Here is a 27154-nt window from a genome sequence, read left to right on the forward strand (position 1 = left end):
AAAATACAGAAACTAGGTAGTTAAACCATGTTTCATTTCATTTTAATTAATATATGTCATTTGATAGTTTATCTGGAACAGAAAGCAAATCATCCAAACAGCAAAAACAAATCTTACTTTGAAAAGTGTTACAAGTTGTTCCAAATATAATAAGGATTAGAATACATGTCACTATTGCCAATGTGCTTTATCGTAATTACTCATGGATTACAGCCCCTGGTTGTGCGAACAATTTACGTTTTGAGCTTGTTGACAGCCTAGCGGTCACAATGTTTTTCCAATTTTGAGGAAAATTAAAACACGTGTTTATATCCCACGGAACGTAACTTCCTTTATTATGGCCCCTGATTGCACGAAGAAATCGCGATTTTAGCTTGTTGACCTGTCAAAATTACCGCTCCTTGAACGCAAATTGTGTAAAAGTAGGTAATACCAAGGCGTGGACCCGCTAGAGGTCACTATTTTTATTTATAAATCTTATGTTTATACCCAAAGGATCTCAGTTGGGGTATTTGAACATATCGGACCATAAGTTCCTGGATTATGGCCCCTGAGTGTAGGAAAAATAACATTTTTAGCTCGTGGGTCCTCTAGGGGACACATTTTTTTTAATCATTTTTAAAAACCGTTTCAATATATCACCGTTTGACCATAACGAAGGTTGAGTTCGAATTTCGGGAAACACAATTTTTACCAATTTTAAAAACCCGTTCAATACATCACCGTTTTATCATAATGAGGTTCGAATTTCGGGAAAATCGAAACGAATGGCCACTTCTTGTACGCAAATTGTGTACAAGTATGTAGTACGAAGTTTGTGGACCCTCTAGAGGTAACTATTTTCGTTCGATTTTGATGAAACTTAAAATATCTCTTTTCATTCGAAAAATGTCAGACCATAACTTCTTGGATTATGGCCCCTGATGGTATGAAAAATCGCTTTTAGTTTTTAGCTTGTTCTCTATCTATCTCTTGCAAAATGTGGGCGTATCCTGCCTGGCAACGGCTGGTTGGCAAAATAAATACAGTTTTATGTTTAATTTTGTTAATATAGAAATGTTTTATGTGTGGCTTGGTTTCGTTCCCTTGTGTGAGCGCCTTTCCAACCTCGTGGGTTTACTCCTCCCACAGGAAAGAACCCTGCATGCGTGCCAAGTATAATAAAATAAGATAACCTGTCTGCGATATCAACCTCGTTGGAAGAGGACGTTAAACACCAATAGAAGAAGATATTCTCTCAAATGTTCATAAGGAAACTGCTGGGATGGCTATTCTCTTCTATATAGTTTTCAAATTCCATTTTAAAAAATACTGTCAACCATTTTAGGTAACAGTATTTTATAGTAGTTAGGACGGCTATTCCCCACTATGTAGATATCAAATTCCATTTAAAAGATAATGTCAACCATATTAGTTAACAGTATTTATGGTAGTAATATTTTTAAGAACACATTTCTGATTTCATTTTCAGATTTAACCCAATCTAACACTTTTAATACGAGGACTACTGAAAAGGGTGAGTACTTTTTCATACAAAACAGAGACACCAACAAACATTTCATGTTTTTATCTGAAATTTTAATTTTGAATTTAAATCTGATTTTCTTCAAATAACAAATAAATCTATTTCAGAATGCCAGAAAATGAGTGAATCATGTTTAACAATAATCGAGTCCCTTGGCGATACGGCTGGTCAAAGAGAAGTAATGTGCAAGTAATTATATTACTATCATAGAATTGAAATAAAATAAATCAAATGGGGTTTAACCTCACCCGTGTGCTGTGAAAGTTAGATTTTTTCTAGACAATGGTGCTACATACGTATCTTATTTTGTATTGAAAAAGTGGAAAGTTCTGTTAAATTGAGCTCATTTTTTGGACCGTCTATATGAAAGTAGAAACCATGCTGGAAATGTTTAATAAAAACTATAATTACCCCGTACCCCCACCCAAACACAGTAGGTTTCTTGTTTTTATTTAATCAAACCTTGCCCTGGATACATTTGATGAGATATTAGCAGTAATACATAAATCAACGATAAAGAGTTAATTTTGTAATGATGAATAATAAAGATCAAAAATATCCTCATGACAACTTTACTTGAGATCTGCAGTTGAAGTTGATAGTGGTATATCGTTAAATTCGTGTGAATTTTTATCTTTTTACGCTTCATGGTACCCCTTCATAACTAGGTTGGGCAAATATATTAACATATAATGAATAACTGATGTTTCAGCGGAATGAGGAGGATGCTAAGTTGTCTCCAAAACGTTTTGACTGAATGTGCAGGTCATCTACAAAATTACAATGTTGATACCCTGATGGCTGCATACCAACAACATCTTGTTATTCACTGTAAGTAGCCATTAATATGGGTTTGACGTTGGTTAGAAAAATATTTCGTGAAATAAAAATGTAGCAGGGATGTAAATGTGCTGTATGATTGTTTGTATATCTAGAGACGCTTAGACTTGTTCTGTCCTGTGGTGAAAATCTACTGAATTTACTATCATAGTTAATGCTATCGTACAGTAAAAATAACATAACATAGATCACAAGTTATACCAAAGCAATATCTAAATTATGGTGGTAAATATTAAAATAAAAACACTGATAAGCATGGAGGTTTAAACCAGGAAAATATATTCTTATCATATCTCTTCTATTTCAGGTAACGGCAATGAAAATGAAATTGGTAAGTCAAGAATTTGAATATATTTAGTCTTATATAATTATATTAACATTATATTGCTTGATATTTATAGTGAAATATAGGATTGTTCCGATAAAAGTCTCGATGTAAGGCCGTTTGGCATATAGTTCAAGAGAGCAGAGTTGCCGACCAACATTGTCAATACTGATGAACCCATGTGTTGCCGGATAATGAACCTACCTTGACATGTATTGCCGTCCTGGCATTGGTTGAACTGTGTCTGCTGGAAATGGCTTGTTCTCCGTCTTTAGGTGTCAACGTTTGCATATCTTTTGTCTTCCATAGAACTGTAGGAGTTGCACTGATCCTTTTGCTCTTGCTGCCCTGCTCTATAATTATTTCCACCTGGACTGAACTTCAAAGAAAGACCGACATAAATAATTTACAAATTAATATATAAATTCACTGTAAATGTTGTTTCAGATAACATAACCAGTTTTTTAACAGTTATCAATTTTCATCTGCATTGAAATGATCTTGGATGCCTATGATTTGCACAAGCTGATGCATCTCTTGCACACAGACTATGCATGAAATATTTGGCCCATCATCCCACCAAAACCTGTTTAAACAATTCTAATAATCCAGTGAATGAAATGAAATAAAATGGGGGGGGGGGAACATTCTATTTTCCTGTACTGAGTTCACTAATGAATACGTGCATATGGCGGTTCAGACAGTAATGTATAGTTTCACTACCAGGTACTTCAAAACCTGACTGAGTTTTATCGTGAACATTTTATGCTTAGCCTATGCATAGATAACTATTAATTAATAGTCATCTATTTATTTTGGGATTTCGGCGGGGGAAACTAGCCTCACTGTTTGCTTGTTAAATTATCAATATTATTTGTAGGTGGACCAGGACCTATGTCAGGTAGACCAGGACCTATGCCAGGTAGACCAGAACCTATGCCAGGTGGACCAGGACCTCAGCAAGGTAGTTTAATGTCACTACATTTGTTTATCTAATCTAGCTATTTTTTAACCTTTCTATTCTATCTTAAAATTAGTACAATATTGAAAAATGCAAATTTTTTTTTTACCTAAGTACTTAAAATTAGTACTCACTTTTTATTACAAAATGGGGCTGACATTGCATGATTTTAAGTTCTCATCACTGACAAGAAGGAACCACGTCGGAAAAGCCCAATGAACTTTCTCGCCCAACGTAGGGATAGACAATGTGACCTCCAGGTTAGCGAGCCAATGCCTTACTCACTGAGTCACGGTGCCTCACTATTTGTAACATAAAGACAGAGCTTGTTTTATAACCCAATTATCAAAGTTTATATTAGTAACTAATCAACATGATCCCTGTGGTGGTGCTGAACAACTTCCAAACAATTTTAAGTGGCATTTTGGATGTGTCTGTCAGGTGTACCCCACCACTAAAAATGTCTGGCAGTGGTTATTCTTGATTCAACTTTCAAGCAGATTTCAGCTAATCTAGCCCACCAGTGTGTTGTCTGCCAATTGTAATAACTGAATATAAATAAGGTACATTTTCACGTGGTACACTTTTGACTTTTGAGCTAATCTAGCCCAAGAATACATGTCTAGAATCATAGTCCTCACAGCCACACCCACCGCCAGACCGACAGACTTACATTCTAGTGATACCCGATGTACATGTATTGGTACCATACATTATCACTTAAAACGAGAACCTATTTTTATGTAGACTTTTAACTGGAAAAAATGTGTTACAATATGTATTGAAGTATATTTCCAAAGCTTTTTACCTGTAACCGGTCTCACCGTCTGATTGATAATTTCCTCCCTTCACTAATTCTTTTATTCAGTTCTTTCCCAGTGTGAAAATAAATTTAATGAATGCGGACAATATGGTGCTCAGTTAGAAGCGGCAGGTGCGCTGGATCCAGTTGCCCGTTGTGTGTAAGTATAACTATTGTGTTTACGATCACATACTATCTTAATAATACCAATAATCTTTAAAGACATTTAGTAACTCGATGGAGTAATAAACTATAATACATACGTATAGAAAGCAACTTCTCGAAACTTCGCCCTAATGATTTAGTACCTGTTTCTATAAGTATGTATTATAGTTTATAACAATTATACCATTTTTTCATTCTGCTTTATTGTTCAGTTGTGTACTTCCTTGCCTCTTGGTGTAAACATCACTAAACTAAGAAACAGTGGTGTAAACAGTCAGTAAGTTGTCAATAAAACTAGAATGTATGAAGACTATTTATAACCACTCTCTTCTTTAAACTTAAACATGTTAATACCACGAAGCTTAATACTTGGAGGGGGATATAGAAATACATGCCATTATCAAAATTTAGTTTTTAGACCTCGATGTTCTCCACTTCATATAGCCTACCTGTAAATCACACTGGTTTGGGGGGGGGGGATCACGTGGCTAAGTGGGTAAGACGCTAGCTCGCTAGCCTGGAGGTCGGGTGTTCGATCCCTGCATTGGCCGAGAAAGTTCATCCAGATTTTCCGGCGTGGTTCTCCCTTGTCAGTGATGCAGGACGGTGGGGCTGACAAAGAAAGCTGTCTAGTCGTTCGGATGTTACGAAAAACCGAGGTCCCGTGTACACATTGGCGTGCACGTAAAAGATCCCTTGGCAGTTGGAATTCGATATAAGAGTAGAATTCGATATAAGAGTAGGCCGTAGTGCCGCTGTTCGGGCAAAATTTCCCTCATAGCACACTGTATGGCGTATGCCCGTTTTCATTAGCCCAGGTTAGGAGCAGAACAGTAGGACGTTAAATTTCATTTCATTTCATTTCACACTGGTTTGGCAGGTCAAGGTTCATACAGGTGTATAGAATATAAAATACTTATATTTTACAGTGTTATGAGACAGCATGTTGAGTGTAATGATCAATTACTAGCAGATTGTGGTTCAATCATGCCTGATATGATTAAACAGCGTTTAGCAGCCACCGGTCAACAATACAATCAAATATGTAAGTTAAAAATGGTAGTCGTATTAATCAGTGTTCTATCTTTCAGTTGTAATAACATGAAGATTGTGATGGTTGTTGTGACATTGGGAGGGATATGGTTACTTGGTACCACTTTCTATTATCAAAATTGTTTCATATGACATGTACTTTCCATTTCCAGAGGGACAACTGGCCTTTACAGATTTTCATTTATTACCACTAGAGGTCACAACTTTTATCTGATTTTAAAAATCATTTGAATATATCATCGATATATTCTGATGATGATTGAGTTCGAATTTCGTAAAAAATCGGACCCAAAGGTCCACGTCAAAATGACCGCTCTTTGAACGCAAATTGTGTTATAGTATGGTAATAACAAGGTTGTAGATCCGCTAGAGGTCACTATTTTTGATGAAACTTAAATTGTATGTTTATATGTCAAAGATCTCAGTGGGTATTTGAACATATCAGACCATAACTTCCTGAATTATGGCCCCAGATTTTACGAAAAATCACATTTTTAGCTCGTTGATCCTCTAGAGGACACACTTTTTATTGATTTTAAAAACCGTTTCAATATATCACCGTTCCATCATAATGAAGGTTAAGTTTAATTTCCCGAAAATCGAAACGCATGGCCACTCCTTTAATGAAATTGTGTACAAATCTGAAGTACGAATGTTGTGGACCATCTAGAGATCACTATTTTTGTTCGATTTTGATAAAACTTATGAAATGTGTCTTTACATCCCAAAGATTTCACCCCTTTCGATTTTCTCGCATTTCAGATCATAGCTTCTTGGATTATGGCACCTGCTTGTACGAAAAATCGCCTTTATTTTTAGCTTGTTCTCTATCCATCTCTTGCAAAATGTGGGCGTATTTTGCCTGGCAACCGCTGATTGACAAAATAAATAAGAGTTTTCTGTTTAATTTTGTTAATGTAGAAACGTTTTATATCTACCTTCAAGGTATAAGGAATATTTTATTTTTTCAGGTCCAGGCGGTAATAAAGGTAAATATTTTTTCAATTAATATTTGATCAGCCAGAACTAGGCTTGTCTGACGATGTAAATAGTGTTAAAACTATGCTAAATGCATGTTATGTAACTCAGTGTTAATAAACAAACCTGAGAGTACTATGGTCAGGAACCAAGCATGGCATCTTGGAATTGTGACGTCATATCAAAAATTGAAGTTTGTCAATCGGTTCGCAATTGTCCAAGGACCAAGCATGCTAAGTTTCCAGAAACACGAAGATGATTAGAGGTTTGGTTCCTGTACCTGGTGGTTCAATCAGTCTCTAAACTAAACAATATACCACTACTCTAATGCAAAAATATATTTTCATTACATAATTTTATTTTTCTTAATTGAATTGTTTGTTTTTTATAATTAAATAGTTCTGTTTTCCTTAATTATTTTTTTTTTAATTAAATAGTTTTTTTTCCTTAATTAAATTGTTTTTTCTAATTAAATAGTTCTGTTTTTTCTTAATTAAATTGTGTGTCTTTCTAATTAAATAGTTTTGTATTTCATTTTGTTTCTTATATAGCTGTAGTGCCAAAGAAAAAAACAGGTATGTAAATAAAACCTTTGATCATTTACTTGAACAAGAGTCGTCTATTGCTATTACCATTGTCCTTTTTTATAGATATCTTGATACCTTTAAATGGAGCATGCGTGCTAGAGATTCTGTGAATTTCCCTGACATCAATTCAGATGGCCATTTATTACCCTCGCTTTACATTTCATCTTACTTTTTCTTTGATTATCTGATGTGAAAATAGTAATTTACACAAATAATAATCTGAATTTATCTTTTAAAGGACGACTTTCTCCGGCAAAGTGTGAAGCAATGATTTCTAAATGTAAGAGAAAATTACTAGGATATGAAGCTGGTAATAAGGAAAAGTGTCTGTAAGTAAAACTAAATTAACGAATCACCATGAATTTTAGTTTCATATATATTGGGACATCAGTTTTCTTGTGGTGCACCACAGTGGCTCAGTTCTTGAAGACGCTGGCTTGCTAAACTGGAGGTCCCTTGTTCGGTCCCTGAGCTGTCCGAGAAAGTTCATTGTGCAGGACAGAAAGTCTGGCAAAGGACAAGGCACATAGGCGTGCACGTCAAATATCCCTCGACAGTTGGAATTCGATATAAGAGTAAGTCGTAGTGCTGCTGTCCGGGCACAATTGTCCTCATAGCATAATGTATGGTAAATGCCTGTCTTCATTAGCCCAGTCGGACTAGAACAGTATAGGGCCCCATTTCATTTCATTTCAGGTCTAATGCACGACAAATCTCGATGTATTCAGCTTTATAATACTGACTATATTTTAGCCCAATATTTAAATTCCATTCTTACGAGTGCACTGACATCTTCATGGATCATGCGTGAATAGTCCTTCATGTCATTCTGTGATGGAGCCAAATATCTGTACAACCTAGTTGCCACAGGAAGATGGTGTATTAAAAGAACAATAATCAAGTTCTACTTCTGCTTAGAAGTTTTCCAAAATGTGAATATAGGCCAACTGCGTCTAATAACATTGCATTAGAATGATAATGTAGCGAAATCTCAACCTATATCATTCTACAATCCTGGACAACAATCACCTGTCGATCATACAACTTATATAATATATATCATTCTACAAGCCTGGATAACAAGCACCTGTCGATCAGACAACTTTTATAATATAATATAAACGTTGTATTTCACAATGTCTGTATGTAAGTTGTGGGACAATTAGTACTTGACAAAGTTTGTGACAATCTCATTAAAACACAGATTCTATTTCGTTTCGTTTTTATAGTTCCAAATTTCGTTTAACTTGTCTTTACAATTCTGGGATCTGGAAGAGTCGTTATCATTGACATGTTCTGAATGATGTGAGGGGTTAGCCAATGAAACGGTCTGTTACGGCGAGTTTATGGCCTTTTGATACACGGAACTGTCGCTAAACCACTAGAAACGTCAACGCTGATTAATTAATATCTAACGTCATAGGATCAATAGCCCCTCGTTTGACTCCTGAAGTGAACTCTCACTATAACTTGACAGATCTCCCTGTAGTGTAATAAGGCCATCAAAAGTATTAAAAAAACGAAACGAAATATAGATCTGTATGTTAATCAGATTGAATCTGTGACAGGTGTTGTTTGTCCTTTATTTTAAAAATAGTTATAATGCTCGACTTAAAAGATACTATGAATGATAGATTAATGTTTAATTTAGGCAAGGTTACAAGACAATGAGATGTTACAGAAGAGCTGCTAAAGTTTGTAAATTGACAAGACCTATTAGAAAGGAAATTAAAGCTTTCAAAAAATCTCATATAAATACTTGTAAGTATTAGTTAAGATGATGTAACTTTACAATGACTCGGATGTTGTCTGGAATAGTTCAATATATTTTAAGCATGTTATTCACTTTCCCGGGTTCCTAAATGGTATATTGTTTCATTTCATATTAAATAAGCAAGGCCTCATGAGAGGGAATTGGTGCAATGCATGTACTAGCTACATGTTTTCATCTGTATTCTCTGGCATATCAAATAATTTACTTTCTATTTTATATTGTTTGACAATTCCTGGTGTTATATAGATGACTATTAGTAACAAATTATACCTCTATTCAGCTTTTTGTATTTTTGTGAATTGTATAATATGTATATTTTATAGGTGGCAAGAAGAAGCCAAGGGCTGTAGATGATGTTTATGATCTTGATGGTCTTGATGATAGTTTTGATATTTATATTGCCTGGTTGGACGGTGATGATATTGATGCTGATTAGGCCATTACGTTTTAAATAGATAGTATTTAATCACAGTGCCTTTAAACGTTATGTTAAAATAGAAATACGTTTTTGTATCATTCATCAAGGTTGAGTAATAAAATTACTGTAACCTGTAAGAGAGGGGGAGAGAGAGAGATAGGAAAACCTATATATAACTGAAATGAAATGAAATGGGGTTTAACGTCCTACTGTTCTGCTCCTAAACTGGGCTATGGTGACGGGCATACGCAATACAGTGTGCGATGAGGGAAATTTTGCCCGGGCAGCTGCGCTACGGCCTACTCTTATATCGAATTCCAACTGCCAAGGGATATTTTACGTGCACGCCAATATGTACACGGGACCTCTGGTTTTCGTCCCATCCGAACGACTAGACAGCTTTCCTTGTTAGGCCCTCCGTTCTGCATCACTGACAAGGGGAAACCACGTCGGAAAATCCCGATGAACTTTCTCCTCGGCCAATTCAGGGATCAAACACGTGACCTCCAGGCTAGCGAGCCAGCGTCTTACCCACTTAGCCACGTGATCCCCCAAACCTATATATAAATAGCCCTGTCTAATAGAGCTATTCGCATACAGTCGTCTAATAACCACACACGCTAGCGCTATATAATCTATCTATCTATATATATATTTGTGACTGTCGTTTGTCTGTCTGTCTGTCTGTTATGACCCCTCGAGCGAAGCCGGTCTGTTTGGGGTTGGCGGCTACACTAGGCCTGCCCTGTGTCTGAAATTTAGGGTATAGGGGTAGCTCGGACCGAGGAGTAATATAGGCCAGGTGGCGTTAGTCTGATACTTCCGGTTTCGGAGTTATGACCCCCGAGTTATGGTTCAGCCTTCTGGGGGTATCCAAAGATTGACTCCATAGAAAAACCTCATTTAAAATGCCTAAAATCAATCCTGGGTGTTAATTCAAGTGTTTGTAATTTGGCAGTATACGGTGAAACTGGACGATTGCCTCCTTATGTATAGTCTCTGGAACTAAATACGAAAACAACTGGTCAGCTTTCTTATAAGTTTACAGTTGAAAAATATAACTAAAGAACGACTGTTTCTTAGATTTATATTAGTCAGTAAGTAAAGTAAGTAAGTAAGTAAGTTTATTGCATAAAAATGCATACAGTTACAAAATAAAAGAAAAATCACATTAGAAGAAATATACATAAACATAGATAAACGTTGCCTTGTTCACTACTGATTCAAGGGTCATGTGTAAAGATACCTAAATAGAACATAATATCTAATTTAATCTTATAATGTAATTTAGAAAGTACGCTCACAACAAAATAAACATGACTAGAATATATACGAATACATGTAGATTTATATTTAACGATATATAAATACATATATACATCAGGAAATGTCCTGTCAGGTAACATCTCCTGAATTAAGAGCATAACGCACAAAACGGCAGATTTCGCGAGATATACACCTTGGGGGGGGGGGGGTAAATAGATTGATGAAAGTTGTTAAGTTCCCAAATCTATAGAAACACGTTACTAACTTATAAACAAACGTACCAGTTACCCCACCACAATTATTGGATTATCGCCTTTATTTTATGCCTTTATAAATGCACTTACATAGTACGATTTCTTCAGCATACCTGTTTTGCATTTCTTGTGCGGGGTATTACGTATTGTAAAAGTGTTGTTTCTGGTATATTTTATCCTGAATATATAAGAGAGATCCAATATTGATGTTTCTCAGTAATTTATTAAGTGAAGATCAATCATTATTAAAATTCAAACATTAATAACAATATATATAAAAACAATATATATATAGGGTGGTGTAGCTTATAATAAAATATATATATATATAATTTCACAATAATATAAAATATGTATTAAACTTTAATAGAGCTAACTCGCTTGTGCTTGTGAACAGGTACAAATTACTGATGTCGAATAAATTAAATGTAAGATCTTCATCAAATATAACTATTAAATCTTTATCAAATATAACTATTAAATATATATTCTCTAGTTATCGACAATCATTAATCGATAATAAAATATGTCGTACTTTTTAGTCACTAATAGTTCCAATAATCTAAATAACAAATTTCTTTAATAAACAAGTAATCTATCGAATATATAGTACTTTTCGGTTTATTAAAAATATACATTGTAAAATATTCGCTGCTAATGAATCATATAAATTCTTACTTTTCCGGTTATTTTAGCGCGAACCAAATTTAATTATTTTTAGACACTAATTATTTTTTTATTAAAACATATTTAAATAAACAAGTATTTCGTCGACAACGTACTTTTCCAATTTTATTAAATATATATATATATATATTGTAAAATATTTGTAATTAATTAAACAAGTAATAAATCTTATAAATTCTTACTTTTCCGTTTATTAATTAATATTTTACGTAGGTTTAGAAATATGTGTTAAAGTAATACTCGATTCTATCAATCATACTTATCCGATATAAAAGGGTATAATTCTAAATCTTAAGTTAAGATAAACATATATAAAGTTTAACATTCAAATTATACATAGAGCTTACCTGAATATAACAAAGATCCAATATTGAAGTTTCTAAATAATTCATTAAGTGAAGATTAATTGTAAGTGTGTGTGTTCTTAGTGTTTAACGTCCGCTTCCACCGAAGGTGATATCGCAGACAAGTCTTATTGTTCATTTTTATTATCTTAGCGCACGCGCAGGGGTCTTTTCTGTGGGAGGAAACCGGAGGAAACCCACGAGGTTGAGAAGGCACCCCTATCTCCAAGCCACATACGCTCACATCAGGGATGGAAACCATAGCCGCAAGCCAGAGGTGACCGGCCAGCTAGAGGCCGAAGCGCGGCACTCTAGACCACTAGGCCATCCCATCCCAATGGTAAGTTTGAGCTAGCTTATTTATATCTTCGATATATAAGTCCCGGCAACTAGTGAACACGCCACGTGTAGGATTAAACTCATTTTTGATTGGTGGAAGACCATTTGCCGATACGAAGTCTGATTGGCCAGAACGAGACTCGCTTGATTTAATATGTCAGGGCTCGACAATCTGAGTAATAGCGTTAGTTTAATCCAATCGTATTGTTTAAAAGTTTAAGCTGTCACCATTAATCTTACTTAATTACTATAGATAAACAATCAATAAAGAACCCTCTATTAAAGCTCTTTTATACAGGTATACAATTTTATAATCTTGCCTAAAATCTATCGACACCTAATCAGCGTCAAGGTTAATTTATGCTTTTACTGCATTCTAGCCCCAACGTATTTAATAAACATATATACATTTAAAATAAACTATATAAACTATAAAATATACAATCTTTAAAATACATAAAAATAAAATATCTAAAATAAAATATGTGTGCAGATTTCGTCAATATGCACTGTTACAATACCTTAAATCACTGTCCAAAGTTTTAGGGAAGACCCCAGATTAAACGAAGGGCTGTCATGTTGCTGTACTTGGGGTAGATTTGATTGAACGAGAAGTATCAGAAGCTCAAGTATCAGAAGCCAATCCAGCAGTGGCCAGAGAGTGATTTCTCGGGCCGTTGCTTCAGGAATATGGAGGGAATGCTGCAGACTAGCGTAGGTCACAAGTAATTGAAGAGGGATAACTGGCTTTATGTGATTGACGTAAACAGAGACCTACATGTCACGAAGAAAAACTGATGCAAATCTAAATGACAAACACTATCAAATAAATCATACAAATAACACAAAGAGCTTGTTTTTACCCCGTATACTCTCTAACATTGACTTTACTTTCTACATAATTTATCAAACAATACTTCACGTTTAGGTAGGTTTTATATGGAGGGGATTAGTTACTCTATTAACGGACAGCTGTATATATGTATAAATGTTTAGTTTGTATTGAAATCTCAAATAATTTTATATTTTGTATGTTCTTGTTGTATATATGTTCTGTATGTACATAAAATAAACTTATTTTTGTAAATTCTGGAGAGGAGTCAACATAGGCCCAGCCTGTTCTCCAATATTATTTCAAATGGATTAAAATATTGTTTACCAAAAAAAAACAAACAAAAAAACATTGCCTGACAATTACCATACTATTCTACCGACAAGATTATATACTGTCAATTAATGAAGAGACGAAACAATAATTATAATGGTTAGTAAATAGGGCTACAACTATTCATTCATATACAAAGATCAAATGATATCCGGATGCCAGTGATTCAAATGTATAGAGAGGCCTAGTCTGCACACGACCGGTATAGCAACAAACACAACTGTATAATACTATATGGGCAATATGAATATGTCCGTGTATGCAGCAAGAATGAGTGACGATACATCATCAAAGTTCCGGTTTCGGTTAAGTGACACGTGATTGTTTGAAGGAAAAGAAAACTCGTTTGTATATGTTACGTCTAGGAATCTGAACGTGTGGGTTTTTCTAGTGTATAAATCATCAAAGTTGAATCCGCTTACATTTCTATTTCAACGTATCCGTTTCCTTTAAAGTGGTGACTTTTGAAAAACGTGCATAACATCTCTCGTTGAATATTTACTTAAACCTGGAGTGTAGAGGCTCTAGGGTTTTTACAAAGGATGGGTAAATGCTTTTGTTGCAAAACTTTCACGGGGAATGAAATTTAAAGGGACAGACTAAGTTTAGATACGCTTGAATAAGTTTTATATTAAACCGATGTCACTTGATCTTATATTTAAACATTAAGAATGGGTTTATTTAAGGGCAAGGTAAAGTAACACCATTTTGTTACAACACCTGAAAAATTTATTTCAAAAACCAGAACAGTGGCCCTTGGATACAAAAGTCTAAAATAAAAAACATTACTCACAGACCATTTTTTTACTACCACTGACCCTTTAAACAGATCTTGTGATCACTGAGGCGTAAATTTATGGTGAAAATATCACAAAATGTCCAACAAACGCGGTTACACCTACAAGAATTATTTGAACTTTCTGACGTTACTTATCACATTCAACTATTGTCTCATGGTGTGTACAACAACCTTCGAGACTCGCTTTTTCAATTAACCTCTCTCTATTAATGTAATACGTATTTCAATCCGTCGGTACATACTCGCATGTGCTTTAGCCATTTTGTTATTTCGCCTCGCCCTTCTTCTCCAGTGACCCTCTGTTGACATATCACTGAAGCACGAAAAATCGTCAGGTTGATTGAAACTACTGACGGAATATACATACCTATATATTTTTAAAAACCCTAACCGTTGCAGTTTCTTTCTGATCACCCATTATATACAATTTGTAGTTCCGAACACCGCTCAAACGACCTTCACCCTTTACAGGCATTACTCCGCGTTCAATGAGTTTTTGGCTCAAGTTTATAATTTGCTGTAATAAGTGTCATATTATGTGGTATACTATTTGACATATACCAGTAAGAATATGTTGCTTGTATTACAATTTGTTGGTGAAGTGTAACTTATGGAATTTAAATTGGCTTTGCCGGACTATTGCCATTCGCTGCAGAATTTCTAGAAGGTGTCATTCGGTCTTCAAATGTCAACAATTAAGACATTTGGCAAAAACTTTATTTCGTGAATATTTTGAGAGAAATGTTTTGTAAGGAGAAAATGTGAAAGGTACTGTGGCATTATGTAGCATCGATGTCATTTGTGATCGGATAGCCGATCTCTGGAGATATGTTTTTTTTAGAAAGATGGGACGAACTGTCAAAAAAGTTGGTACATGTGGTTTCGTCGTCAAGTGATCTCAAATTCGTTGAATAAATTGTATTTTCATGTTGGTAAGTACACACTGCATTCTTGCATTGCAGCTTATGTTGTGGTGGTATCAATTTGGAAAAAAAAAAGTTTTTAATTGCTTATCCTGTATTTTGTTTGGGACTACGGAACGCAACAGGTAGTACATGCCAAAGACGACAATCTTCAATTTATTTGCCTAATCATTTGGGCTTTTTGAAATTAAAACTTTGCCAAAATGCATTATTATTAACTTGAAAATTAATTGTTGGATATTTTCAATTTCTTCCAGTGATAAATTTTATGGGTTTATATATAAGTTAAAATTATCAAGTTTTAGCCTAGGCCTATATTATTAAATTATTTTTTGTGTCTTACTTTATTTAAGACATGGTTTGTTGGGTTTTTCATTTTCAAAAATTATTATATAATAATTATATTATTATAATTATGTGTCTTTTATTTAGGATTTGTTTCATATAAACTTTTCACTGATATGCCTTGTAATTTTTATTCTTATTTTACAGAATTGGACAAGATAATCTACACAGATTATGGTGGCCCTGTTGCTTTAAAGTTATAGGAGGTAAATCGCTAATATTTGAGACCTAGAAATTGACACAACTGGGTAGCAACGCATATAATAATGTAACAGATTTACATTCTCAATCATTTCCGTTTTTACTCAAATTTCAATTCAATTATGTTCGGCGAAATATGTCAGAAGTCTCAATTGAATGACAATCTCTTGTGTCTGGTTATTCCAGTCTACAATAATAGTATTTATTGTGAATACTCACCAGATAAGAATAGGGCATCACCGCTTAACATGACTTGTGGAATATGTTAGCCTCGTTCTTCGAATACCTCATTACAAAGGGTCCTGAAACGCATTATGGTACACGATACGTGTATCAATGGTAAAATGATTATTTTGTCTTAAATATCGGATATCAGAAGCCCATCTTTTCCCGGTAAGATTACAACATCAATGTTGATTTAAACTGCCAAATAAATTGTATTTTCAAGGTGGAAGACTTTGGATGATATTGAGTTAGACTTGTGTAATTTGACAGATAAACAAGGAAAACTATGATTTCTATGGAATTTAAAGCAGCATTTATGATAAAAAAAACCCTTTAAAATGGTACGTATTGTCAATTTATATGAAAAAAACCCTCAAAAACATTAAACATTCCGAGTCAAATAAAATATGTGAATATGGTTAATGTATACAATGGTAGCTGTCTTTTTTAAAATCTAGCATACCAAAAGCAACCATTAAATACATGCCAATAACAACATTTCCTATCTAGACAGTTAAGTGTGGTGTCTTAATGTATTATTATTATTATGTAATGGTATAAGGGGGGTAACTACAATTATTATTAGTGACCGTATACCGGTTGTGACGTAATGAGGATAGTATGATGGCTCCAACATGTATGAATGTTATGTCGAAGAATAAACATAATCTGTATTAATGTCGTCTGTATTTTACTCATCCATACCATATTTGGCGACGAGGAGAAACTAAATAATCAACTTAATGGCTGAGAATGAAAATCTTCCCGTTCCAGCGGCAATTCCAGCCCAATTTTCATCGATTTCACAGCCTCCAGCTTTTCAAGCCAATCCCGGCAATTTGGTTATGCCTTGGGTACAGTGGGAAAGATTGTTTTCAAATTACATGGTAGCCTCCGGATCCGATACCCTAAATTCTGAACGTAAGCAAGCAATTTTATTACATTCTATTGGTGCCGAAGCTCAGAGAATATTTTACACCTTGCCAGATTTTCCAGGCGATCATCAAAGTTTTAATGCAGACGTCTACATACATATCCTCAACAAATTACGTCATTATTTCCGACCTAGAATCAACATTGTAGCTGAACGTTATCGTTTCCGCAACCGAGCTCAACTGCCCGGTGAGTCCGTCCTTGCATATGTTGCTACACTTCGTGACCTTTCATCCAACTGCTTATTTGGTGCACAGTGTGATGAAAACATACGAGACCAGTTAGTAGAGAAAACCAATTCCTCGCATATCCGTGAACGCCTACTCATGGAGTTTGATGTTCCGCTTCCAAGGGCGATAGAACTAGCTACACAAGTTGAGACAGCGGTGCGTGAAGCTAAATCTTTTAATCGTTCAACTCAACAATACATTCCACAGTTTCAACCAAATTGTGCCAAGATAGATAGGAGAGTGAAGAAATCTACAGAATTTCAACATAAATCTAGACAGCTTCCATCGGCTCCTGTCCAATACACTCCACATAGTAAATCCGAATCTTCCAGTACTTTTTGTTATCGCTGTGGTTCCCCACAACACCTTGCAAATTACCCAAAGAGTCAAGGCAAGACTGCTACTTGTCAAAGGCGTGATCGAAAAGGACATTACGCCAACGTATGTAAACATCCCCGTGTCAACATGATACAGATTGATGACCCTACCGTTTCATCTACTACTGAAGATGGACTTCAGGTTCTGTCTACTGATTCCAATAGCTCCGAGAAACGCAGTGTTGAGTGTACAGTATTTATCAACTCAATTCCTCACCAAATGACCGTAGACACTGCTTCCGATGTTTCTATAATGAATTTGAATACGCTTGACAAGTCTTATATTAGACAATCTATTGAATCTTGTGCTGCAACCTCTATTAGAAGTTACACTTCACATTCCATTAAAATTCTTGGTATTTTTCGCACAATTATAGAATATAATAGTAAAAGTTCAGAATGTGTATTTTATATTGTCGAGAATGGTACAAATTTGCTAGGCAAAGATATTATCCAAGCTTTAGGTATTAATATTGATGGTTCTACGTTAACATGTAATTGTACTACCCAGTCTTCTAAAAGTCCAAATACTGTTATTGACATGAGTACAGTTATAACAGATGTTATTCCTATCGAAGATAAGTGTAACGTGGTTGACAATTGTAATGTTTTTGAAAATTGTACATCTACTGATCCAAATGTTATTGATTTTCCCGAATTATTTAGTAATAACTTGGGTGATGTTAAAGTAGTAATAACTTGGGTAATGTTAAAGATTTTGTACATAAAGTTAAGGTTAAACTTGATGTTAAACCTGTTCAGCAAAAGCTACGTCGCTTGCCATTTGCTGTTCGTGAAGCTGTTTCGCAACGTCTTCGTGAACTAGAACGTGCCGATATTATTGAACGTATCGACGCATCTGAATGGATTTCGCCCATTGTAGTCGCCTATCGTAAATCAGGTGACATTCGCGTTTGTGTTGACCTACGGAAACCAAACGAATCTATCGTTGTCGATAAGCATCCACTTCCCAACATTGACGAAATTATAAGCGAAATGCATGGTGCTACGGTGTTTTCGCGCATTGATCTTAAAAGTGCCTATCATCAGTTAAGTTTACATGAAGATAGTCGTGATTTAACCGCCTTTATAACACATGACGGTTTATTTCGTTTCAAACGAGTATGTTTTGGTTTGGCGTCCGCGCCCTCTTATTTTCAGAAAACGATGTCATTGATTTTACGCGATTTAAAGAGAGTAATTTCTTTCATCGATGATATCATTGTATTCGGTCGCACACAAGCCGAACACAATACTAGTCTCCGCAAAGTTTTAACTAAACTCCGAAATTCAGGAATTACGTTAAACAATAAATGCCAATTTAACGTTTCTAAATTACATGTTCTTGGATACGTCATTGATGCCCAGGGTATTCGTCCTAACCCTGAACTTGTTCAAGCCATTCGCGACGCACCGGTTCCTACTTCATCCGAACAATGCCGTTCATTTCTCGGTTTAGCCGGATATTATTCCAAATTCGTAAAAAATTTCGCCATGGTTATTCAACCAGTACGCGCAGTTATGCAACTTGATAAATTTACTTGGACTACCGAAGCTCATCGCGCATTTACAGATTATCTCGAGTCCAGTATTAGCCTTATTTGATCCATTACTTCCAGTCGTCGTTACAACTGACGCTAGTGCCTATGGTTTAGGTGCTGTACTTACACAGTACAGGCATACTTCAGAGTATTTAGTAGCTTGCGCGTCACGTAGTCTAACTTCCGCCGAGAAAAATTATTCTGAACGTGAAGCATTAGCCTGCGTGTGGGCCGTCGAAAAGTGGCATACCTACCTTTGGGGTAGAAAATTTGTTTTGCGTACTGACCATAGGGCGCTTACTACCTTGCTAACGACAATGGGGCATGGTCATAAACCAATGCGTATTGCTCGTTGGAATACTCGCTTACTACATTATGATTATACCGTTGAATTCAAACCTGGTTCACAAAATAAAGTTGCTGAGGCCTTGAGTCGATTACCGCTTCCTACTACTACACCGGCAATTATTGAAGTTTGTGACGCAGTTTGTCAAATCCAACTTACGGATATCGATACCGTTATAAAATCGGACGAAATCATTCAAGCTACCTGTGATGATGTTACTTGTACACAACTAATGTCATATATTCACAATGGTTGGCCGCATGCTGCGAATGATTGCGAAAATACAACGCGTCCTTATTTCCGAATTCGAGATGAATTATGGGTTCATAATGAATTGGTATTTCGTGGTACACGTGTCGTCGTTCCAGATGCTCTTCAAAATCGCTTGGTTCATTTGGCGCATACCGATCATCAAGGAATTGTTAAAACCAAACAAAGATTCCGCGATTTTTATTGGTGGCCTAAAATGGATACTCATGTCCAAGAAACTATCAAAAGTTGTCAAACTTGCCAATTTAATGACAAGTCCGCTAACACGCGTTCTTCACCTATGATACCGGTTCGCATTCCAGACAAACCCTGGTCCAAACTTGGGTTAGATTTCGTTGGACCTGATTATTCCGCGCCTGCTCATGAACGATATGTTATTGCATTAATTGACTATCGTAGTAAGTGGCCCGAATTAGCTTTTACTACTATTGATTTTCTTATTCGTATTTTTAGTCGTGAGGGTTATCCTGACGAAATTGTTACAGACAATGGTCCTCAGTTTACCTCCCACGAATTTAAAGAATTCATAAGAAAGAGAGGTATTATTCACCGTTTTTCTTCCGTTTATTATCCGGAAGGAAATTCTGAAATTGAACGTTTTAATCGAATTCTTTCTGAAGTTATTCAGGCAGCTCGTTTTGAACATAAGAATATTAATATTGCTGTTACAGAATTCTTGGGTACCTATCGTTCCAGTCGTCACTGTACTACTGGTGAATCTCCATATATTGTATTACATGGTAGACATATGAGAACTTTATTAGATATTTCATTTGTTACACAACCTCCTACTCCTTTGTCTGATTATGAAATTAATAATAGAGTTAGTCATAAGCAAAACCTAAGAAAGACTTACACTGATAAACGTAAAGGTGTTCTTACAAGAAATTTCAAAAAAGGTGACATTGTTCGCATAAAGAAACCTTGGTATGTTCCAAAAGGTCATTCTAAATATAAAGATCCAGTTCGTATCCGATCTAGGATAGGTTCTTACACATATATTTTAGATAATGGTCAAAAATGGAATGTTAAATATATTACCTTTCTATGGGAATTATTTTGAAACAGAGGGGGAAAATGGTGTTGATATGTATTTTGATACACCTAATAATGCTATTAATAGAAATAATGTTAATCCGAATAATGTACCATTTGTTCCACGCAATGTTCCAAACGATTCAGTTGTTAATAATCCATCAAGAGTTAGATCTAGTGCAAGAATAAGATCAAACCGTGTTTGGTTTAAGGATTATGTTGTTCATAAGAAATAGTACACTGTCTTATTTGCATGTCGGAAAAAAGCATTTCTTCAGGAGAGGGGAAATGTGGTGTCTTGATGTATTATTATTATGTAATGGTGTAAGGGAGGTAACTACAATTATTATTAGTGACTGTATACCGGTTGTGACGTAATGAGGATAGTATGATGGCTCCAACATGTATGAATGTTATGTCGAAGAATAAACATAATCTGTATTAATGTCGTCTATATTTTACTCATCCATACCATATTAAGTTACACTTTTGCAAAGTGACAAATGTTGTGCATGGGCAGGGTATGCCCAAAATATCACTATTAATGTTACGCAAACCCTGTTGGCAAGTTTACAAATCTATGTAGGCCTTCTAGAAGACAGAAACATTGTACATATGTGAATGGATGTGATTCATGTATGTCAGCATCTAATTAACTAGAACATCTGATATCACGTCCCATTGGAAAGTTTGCAAATAATGCTGAATGTTTTACACATGTACATGTATATTGAGAATTTGTGTATGTGCTGGATTTAGAAAATGAATTGAAAATTACACCTTTACATTATTTATTTTTCATAAATATAGGCCAGGAACTGAAATGTGATGTAGGATTTGTTGACTTTAATATAATAACAGGTGGGTATAACAAATTGTGCACATTTAACACGTCCACATTTGATCACAAGGTCTGTTATTGAGTCAAGTGGCGTAGTTTCAGTTTTCCACTTGTATGTGACAGGCAGTCGGGTCGCCTGTCAAGCCTCATGGGTTTTCTCCAGGTCTTTCCAGTGCTAAAGACCCCTACACACTAGCGTATTATTGAAATAAATTTGAACCATGTGTTAGTCCCGAAATGACCTAGTTTGTGTCCAGAAGACATTAAACCTCTCTCTCTGTGTCTTTCCCTTTCACACAAATAATACATTCATCATTATGGTATAACTATATACGTGTAATAAGCCTTAGCAGACATACATACATTGTAATATAGCCCTGTATTCAAGTCATGAAAAATCCCTGCAAAAAGGCTGCTATTATTGTAATTAGATGTCATATCCGGAATATGAAGGCTATTTGTACAATGTGTACCTCATATCATAGGGGCAATATTGCTGTCCATTGTGCCACTAGTGGTACACCATACATCTGCAGTGAAAGTAGTGCATGAAACAAAATGGCCTTTTGTTTACAAAATATTTGAAAACTTTGAGATCCTATAACTAATTTTTGATATTTTTTTTCAGATTTCAAGTCTTGATGGTTGGAGTTTGATTATTTGAGCAACTTTTAGCCAGTTTAATTTTAATGTGTTCTTTTTTATAAAGCTTGTAGCTGCGCAGTCCTGACTTAGGAATTTGCTTCATTATTTGGTAAATATTTTATTTCAAAGTCATTATTTTGGATTTCCATCCATTTTCTATTGTTCTGTATCATCTCAGGCACATGTAGATACCAACATATTTGCATTAAAGCTGGTGTAAATCCCTTTTACGGCACACAACGCTACTATTGACATGTTATCACTGTTAACGTAACCGGGAGTGTAAAGGGTCTTCGGGTTTTGCCTATGTTGGTTGAATGCTATCTAGCAAAACTTTCAATGGGATTATGTTCTCAGATTACAATGCACAGACGAACTATTAGTGAAGGGTGTCGATGAAAGTACGATTACCTTTTTGTAATATCCCCTTCTTTAGTGGAATTTATTTTCTCCACTTACAATTGTTCAGTTAACTCATATCCTACTATTTCCATGCATGGACCACTAATTTTTATAAACATCTGGTAGCTAAGTGGGTAAGACGCTGGCTCGCTAGCCTGAAGGTCGGATGTTCGATCCTTGTATTGGCCGAGAAAGTTCATCCAGATTTTCCGGCGTGGTTTGCCCTTGTCAGGGATGCAGGACGAAGGGCCTGACAAGGACAGTTGTCTAGTCGTTCGGATGGGACGAAAAACCGAGGTCCCGTGTACACATTGGCGTACATGTAAAAGATCCCTTGACAGTTGGAATTCGATATAAGAGTAGGCCGTAGCGCCGCTGCCCAGGCAAATTTGCCTCATAGCACACTGTATGGCGTATGCCCGTCTTCATTAGTCCAGTTTAGGAGCAGAAGACGTTAAACCCCATTTCATTTTTATTTCATTTATAAACATCTGTTCGGAGTTGAAACACCAATTCTTATAAACATCTGCTCGGAGTTGGACCACTAATTATTATAAAAAGCTGCCCGGTGTTGTCTAATGAAGACGAAGAAACTACCATGGACGACTAATTCTTATAAATATCTACCAAGGACGAAATTGAAATGGGTTTAACATCTTACTGTTTGGTTCCGACTGGGCTAATGAAGACGGGAGATTATTGTGGACGATTAAGTCCTATAAATACCAACCGAGGACCTTCTCTTGAAAACCATCACCGTTACTCTCCTTAAAAACCCAGGGGTGTTCAGTTATTTCAAATTAAATAATACTGCGCACCTGTAGTCTTGTTGTATTTCAAACCGGCCCAACGGTCTTAAATTCAGTCCCCAATTCGGCCCAGTTATAGATTTTTGACAACTATTCAAATCAGATTTATTACCATTGGCCACTTTCAAAATTGGTGTAGATGTTGAAGTTGTATACTTTGTATTATGTACTTGAGGCAACGAATCCTATCAATATTCAGCATTATGCGATCTTATTCGCCCGCCCCACCCCAGCTCTCTTCAGAAGATTTTAAGGATGTTATGACTTGCGGCTGAACCACCAGCTCGGGGGAAATTGTAAGGAAGTTTGGAGAAACAAATACATTAGATTTAATTAGATTAATAATGCGACTGAACCATCAAACAGTAGTATAGATAGACACAACACAGAGGTTCGTAGTGACATCATTTAAGATACCAAATAAAAGGGCTCATTTAAGCTCTATGGATGTAGAAGGGATCCGTCATAGACCAGTGAACTGGGTCTGTATGAAATTGGCGGTTTTACGAGAATTAAAAGGTTATCATTTAGAGATCTTATCATGCGTGTGGACACGGTATCAATTAAACAATCTTGATGATATTGCGGAGACCCATCTAAGAAAAGCGCCGAAAAACAATATTGTGTACTTAATACGACTAACATTGTTTTAAGAAGAATTCGGTTGATATCCTCTTTGGGTACAGTTCTCGTTACTTTATTTTGGATTTTATGGTTGTCTAGGATACAGTTCTCTATGGTTGTCTAGGATACAGTTCTCTTAGTTTTATTCTTTTTCAACTGCCTTTGTTTGTGGCACCAATATTTAAGTTGATAAAGGTATCTACCGCATGCCAGTGTCAATTTTACGTTATTCAACATGTTATCAATAATATTGTCGATTTGTAATACAATGGTATGAATTTCATCCTGTTTCTTAATTGGTTAGGGAATAGTAATACAACTGCATGAATTTCATCATGTTCCTTGATGGGTATACAGACAACTCATCCCAAAGACAACTCATCCCAAGACAACTCATCCCAATAAAAGACAACTCATTCCAATATAAAAGACAACTCATCCCAATATATAAGACAACTCACCCCAATATAAAAGACAACTCATCCCAATATATAAGACAACCCATCCCAATATAAAAGACTACTCATCCCAACTTTCAAACATGGGTAGAGTTATAAGACAAGTTATAAGACAACTTATCCCAACAAATTTAAGTGCTTGTTTTAATACAATTGCTTTCTGTGAAGACCACTCAGACCAAAACCAATCTGATTTTTTTATCTTAAAGGAACAATAACACTTTTGCTGGCTTGACAGCTCCAGAAATAAATAATAGCCTTATTCTAATTACTAGATGTTTAAGTGTCCTACCTCTTGTGTAAATTATCCATTACATCCTATTTTACTTGTCCAGATGGTTCGAAAATAATTTTAAAACCAAGTCACATTTGAAAAGGTTTACATTAGGCTTTTCAAATCATTTAGTTGAATTTTTCCAATTTTTTAAATAAGTTGTGTTAAGATGAAATTTGTATTTAATTAATTGGAATATTGTAATATGTTACAATTTGTTACCAGAATAAAGATTGGGACATATTATTTAGTTACAACTAGAGTGGTATTGAGCCTTTAATAAAATTGATATTGTTGTTTTAATCAAATTGATATTGTTGTTGTAATAAACTGATGATTACTGTTTTAGTACTTTGTTGTTTTAACATATTGGGTAGTTGTGTTTTGTTTTATTTTTTCAACATGAAGCACTTCAAAGAAAATTAATTAACAAAACATCGATTAACTAAACTGAGTAGTAGTATTTCAGTATCATTTTTCAAAATGTATGATATCTGTATAGTCAGTTGTTCACCCAAGACACAGGAGGCTGTTCAGTGCGACGGATGTGAACGATGGCAGCACAGAACTTGTAATACTGGTAAGACTGTAATGTTATTTTTTTAAATTCAACAATATTGTATTAAATTCAACAATATTGGACTACATTTTGATGTACCGAACCAGTCATTTAAAAGGATATCACGAGGATATAGTTTACACGTACGCAGCTGGTGTAGCGTTTATTGATTCATATTCCTTGTAACAATAGTCAATATAATATATATTGTCATATACTTATAGTATATAAACAATATGCATATCACAATATATATTGAATTGTATATAGTCTTGGCAACATGGAACAATCAAAGAATTAGCATTTATTGTAGAGGGAAGTTTGAAGCCTTAAAAATCTTGTCAGCGGATGACGATTCATTGCAGCCAAAACTGGAAATTTCTAGTATAGTCCAGGCATTTTATCCCAATTTCGCACCATTTCGGACAGTTGCTGCAATAGAAATCCAAACCACGGTTTATGGTCGCGTAGACGTATATTATCACACAAAAAAAGTCCCAGTCCGAAATCCGTAATCAAATGGGTCAAAATGGCACAAATCCAAAATAGCCGCCAGTTTTGACTGGAAAATGCCAATTTTTTTCCACTTATCATAATATGATCGAGTCTGGTATCAATATATATCCTTTGGGGTAGCTGAATCTATTTCCATACACATTTTGGTGATTAGTTATACCGCGGAGGCAATATTGGGAAATAATTCCAGATGGTGTCAAAGTATACCTTTTGGAGGCAGCTGATTCCATTTTCAACATATTTTTTCATCTTGGTAATTGACTGGTTCCCCTGGGCCAAAATATGTGGAAATCCCATTGGAGATTTGGGGAGTAAGAGTAGTCGAGTTTGTCTCAGATCTAATGCGATGGCATTCATTAAGCATCAACTAAATTTCATTTAGATGCCCTGGTCGACCACTGCTCACTACGGAAGTAGCGTAGCAGGCATGACAAAAAAGGCCACTCTCAGCCCACTGTGGACGCAGCGTCGTGGACGTGTCCAATTTCGATCACCAACCTTGAAAGTTGAGCCAAGATTACCAAACCTATTGAAGCACGTGGCGAATTGATTTCACAAAATGATTCAAATGTTTAGACACAGATGGATACAGTATCGCCTGTTGTCAGATATGCAGTGAACCATTTGAACTGCCCACTGTCATTCCGAAAATGACGGAAAGATAACGAGTATTGGAGAACAACAATCATGAGTCGGCTTAGATCCCTGGCCTAAGTTCAATAATGAGCGGAGATACCAATTACAATGGCAGAGCATTTAGGACAGATAAAACTTGGTGTAAAGTCATGACAAGGTTCGACAAGATAAGTAGCGCTAGAACTTACAAATATTATTTTATATTTTTAAAACATACCGTCTATAGACCTACAGTAGTAGATATACTTTATATAACCATAATCTGTACTAATATCATAAGGCGAGGTTACATTACACGATTGTTGATCGGAACATCTGTCATAAACTTCAACACGATCTTTAAAAAGAGCTGTAGTTGATTCCTCGTCTGCTGATGATCGACAACACTCTCCAGAGTTACATTCTGTTTCACTTTGACATTGTTTTTTAGAACGTCCAATTGTGATTTTATTTGTATCGCCTATGGTTATTCTTTCCATAGTAATCACCTGACCTTCTTTACAAGTCAACGTTGTACTCGTACAGGGTGAACTACTAGGACTATAACACGCATACGCTGATTTACCATCTACTATAGTCACTGAAAGAAGTGAAATTATATCATTTTTATAATTGGGTTAGTGTACCACCAACAATTAAATGTATAACAATTGTATATTCTCTTGTGTTTTGTGAGTAAACT

The 27154-nt window shown here is 35.4% G+C and overlaps 1 protein-coding gene across 8 annotated transcripts in view; it reads left to right on the forward strand.

Moving 5' to 3' along the window:
* The window catches only part of LOC126824165 (uncharacterized), a 29920-nt gene extending 20409 nt beyond the window's left edge, over positions 1-9511 (forward strand). For 6 of the 8 annotated variants that reach the window (XM_056101861.1, XM_056101863.1, XM_056101867.1 and 3 more), the window contains 12 exons: positions 1472-1516; positions 1633-1714; positions 2238-2356; positions 2673-2696; positions 3571-3654; positions 4520-4613; positions 5548-5663; positions 6643-6660; positions 7201-7224; positions 7475-7565; positions 8888-8997; positions 9334-9511. In XM_056101861.1, coding sequence (XP_055957836.1) covers positions 1472-1516; positions 1633-1714; positions 2238-2356; positions 2673-2696; positions 3571-3654; positions 4520-4613; positions 5548-5663; positions 6643-6660; positions 7201-7224; positions 7475-7565; positions 8888-8997; positions 9334-9446 — 920 coding nt within the window. In that variant the 3' untranslated portion in view covers positions 9447-9511. The remainder of the gene's footprint in view (positions 1-1471; positions 1517-1632; positions 1715-2237; positions 2357-2672; positions 2697-3570; positions 3655-4519; positions 4614-5547; positions 5664-6642; positions 6661-7200; positions 7225-7474; positions 7566-8887; positions 8998-9333) is intronic. The other 2 variants (XM_056101868.1, XM_056101869.1) reach the window with 1 other exon arrangement.
* Positions 9512-27154: the final 17643 nt, after the last annotated feature.

This window comes from Patella vulgata, chromosome 6 (assembly GCF_932274485.2).
Source record: "Patella vulgata chromosome 6, xgPatVulg1.2, whole genome shotgun sequence".
Taxonomy (NCBI): domain Eukaryota; kingdom Metazoa; phylum Mollusca; class Gastropoda; family Patellidae; genus Patella; species Patella vulgata.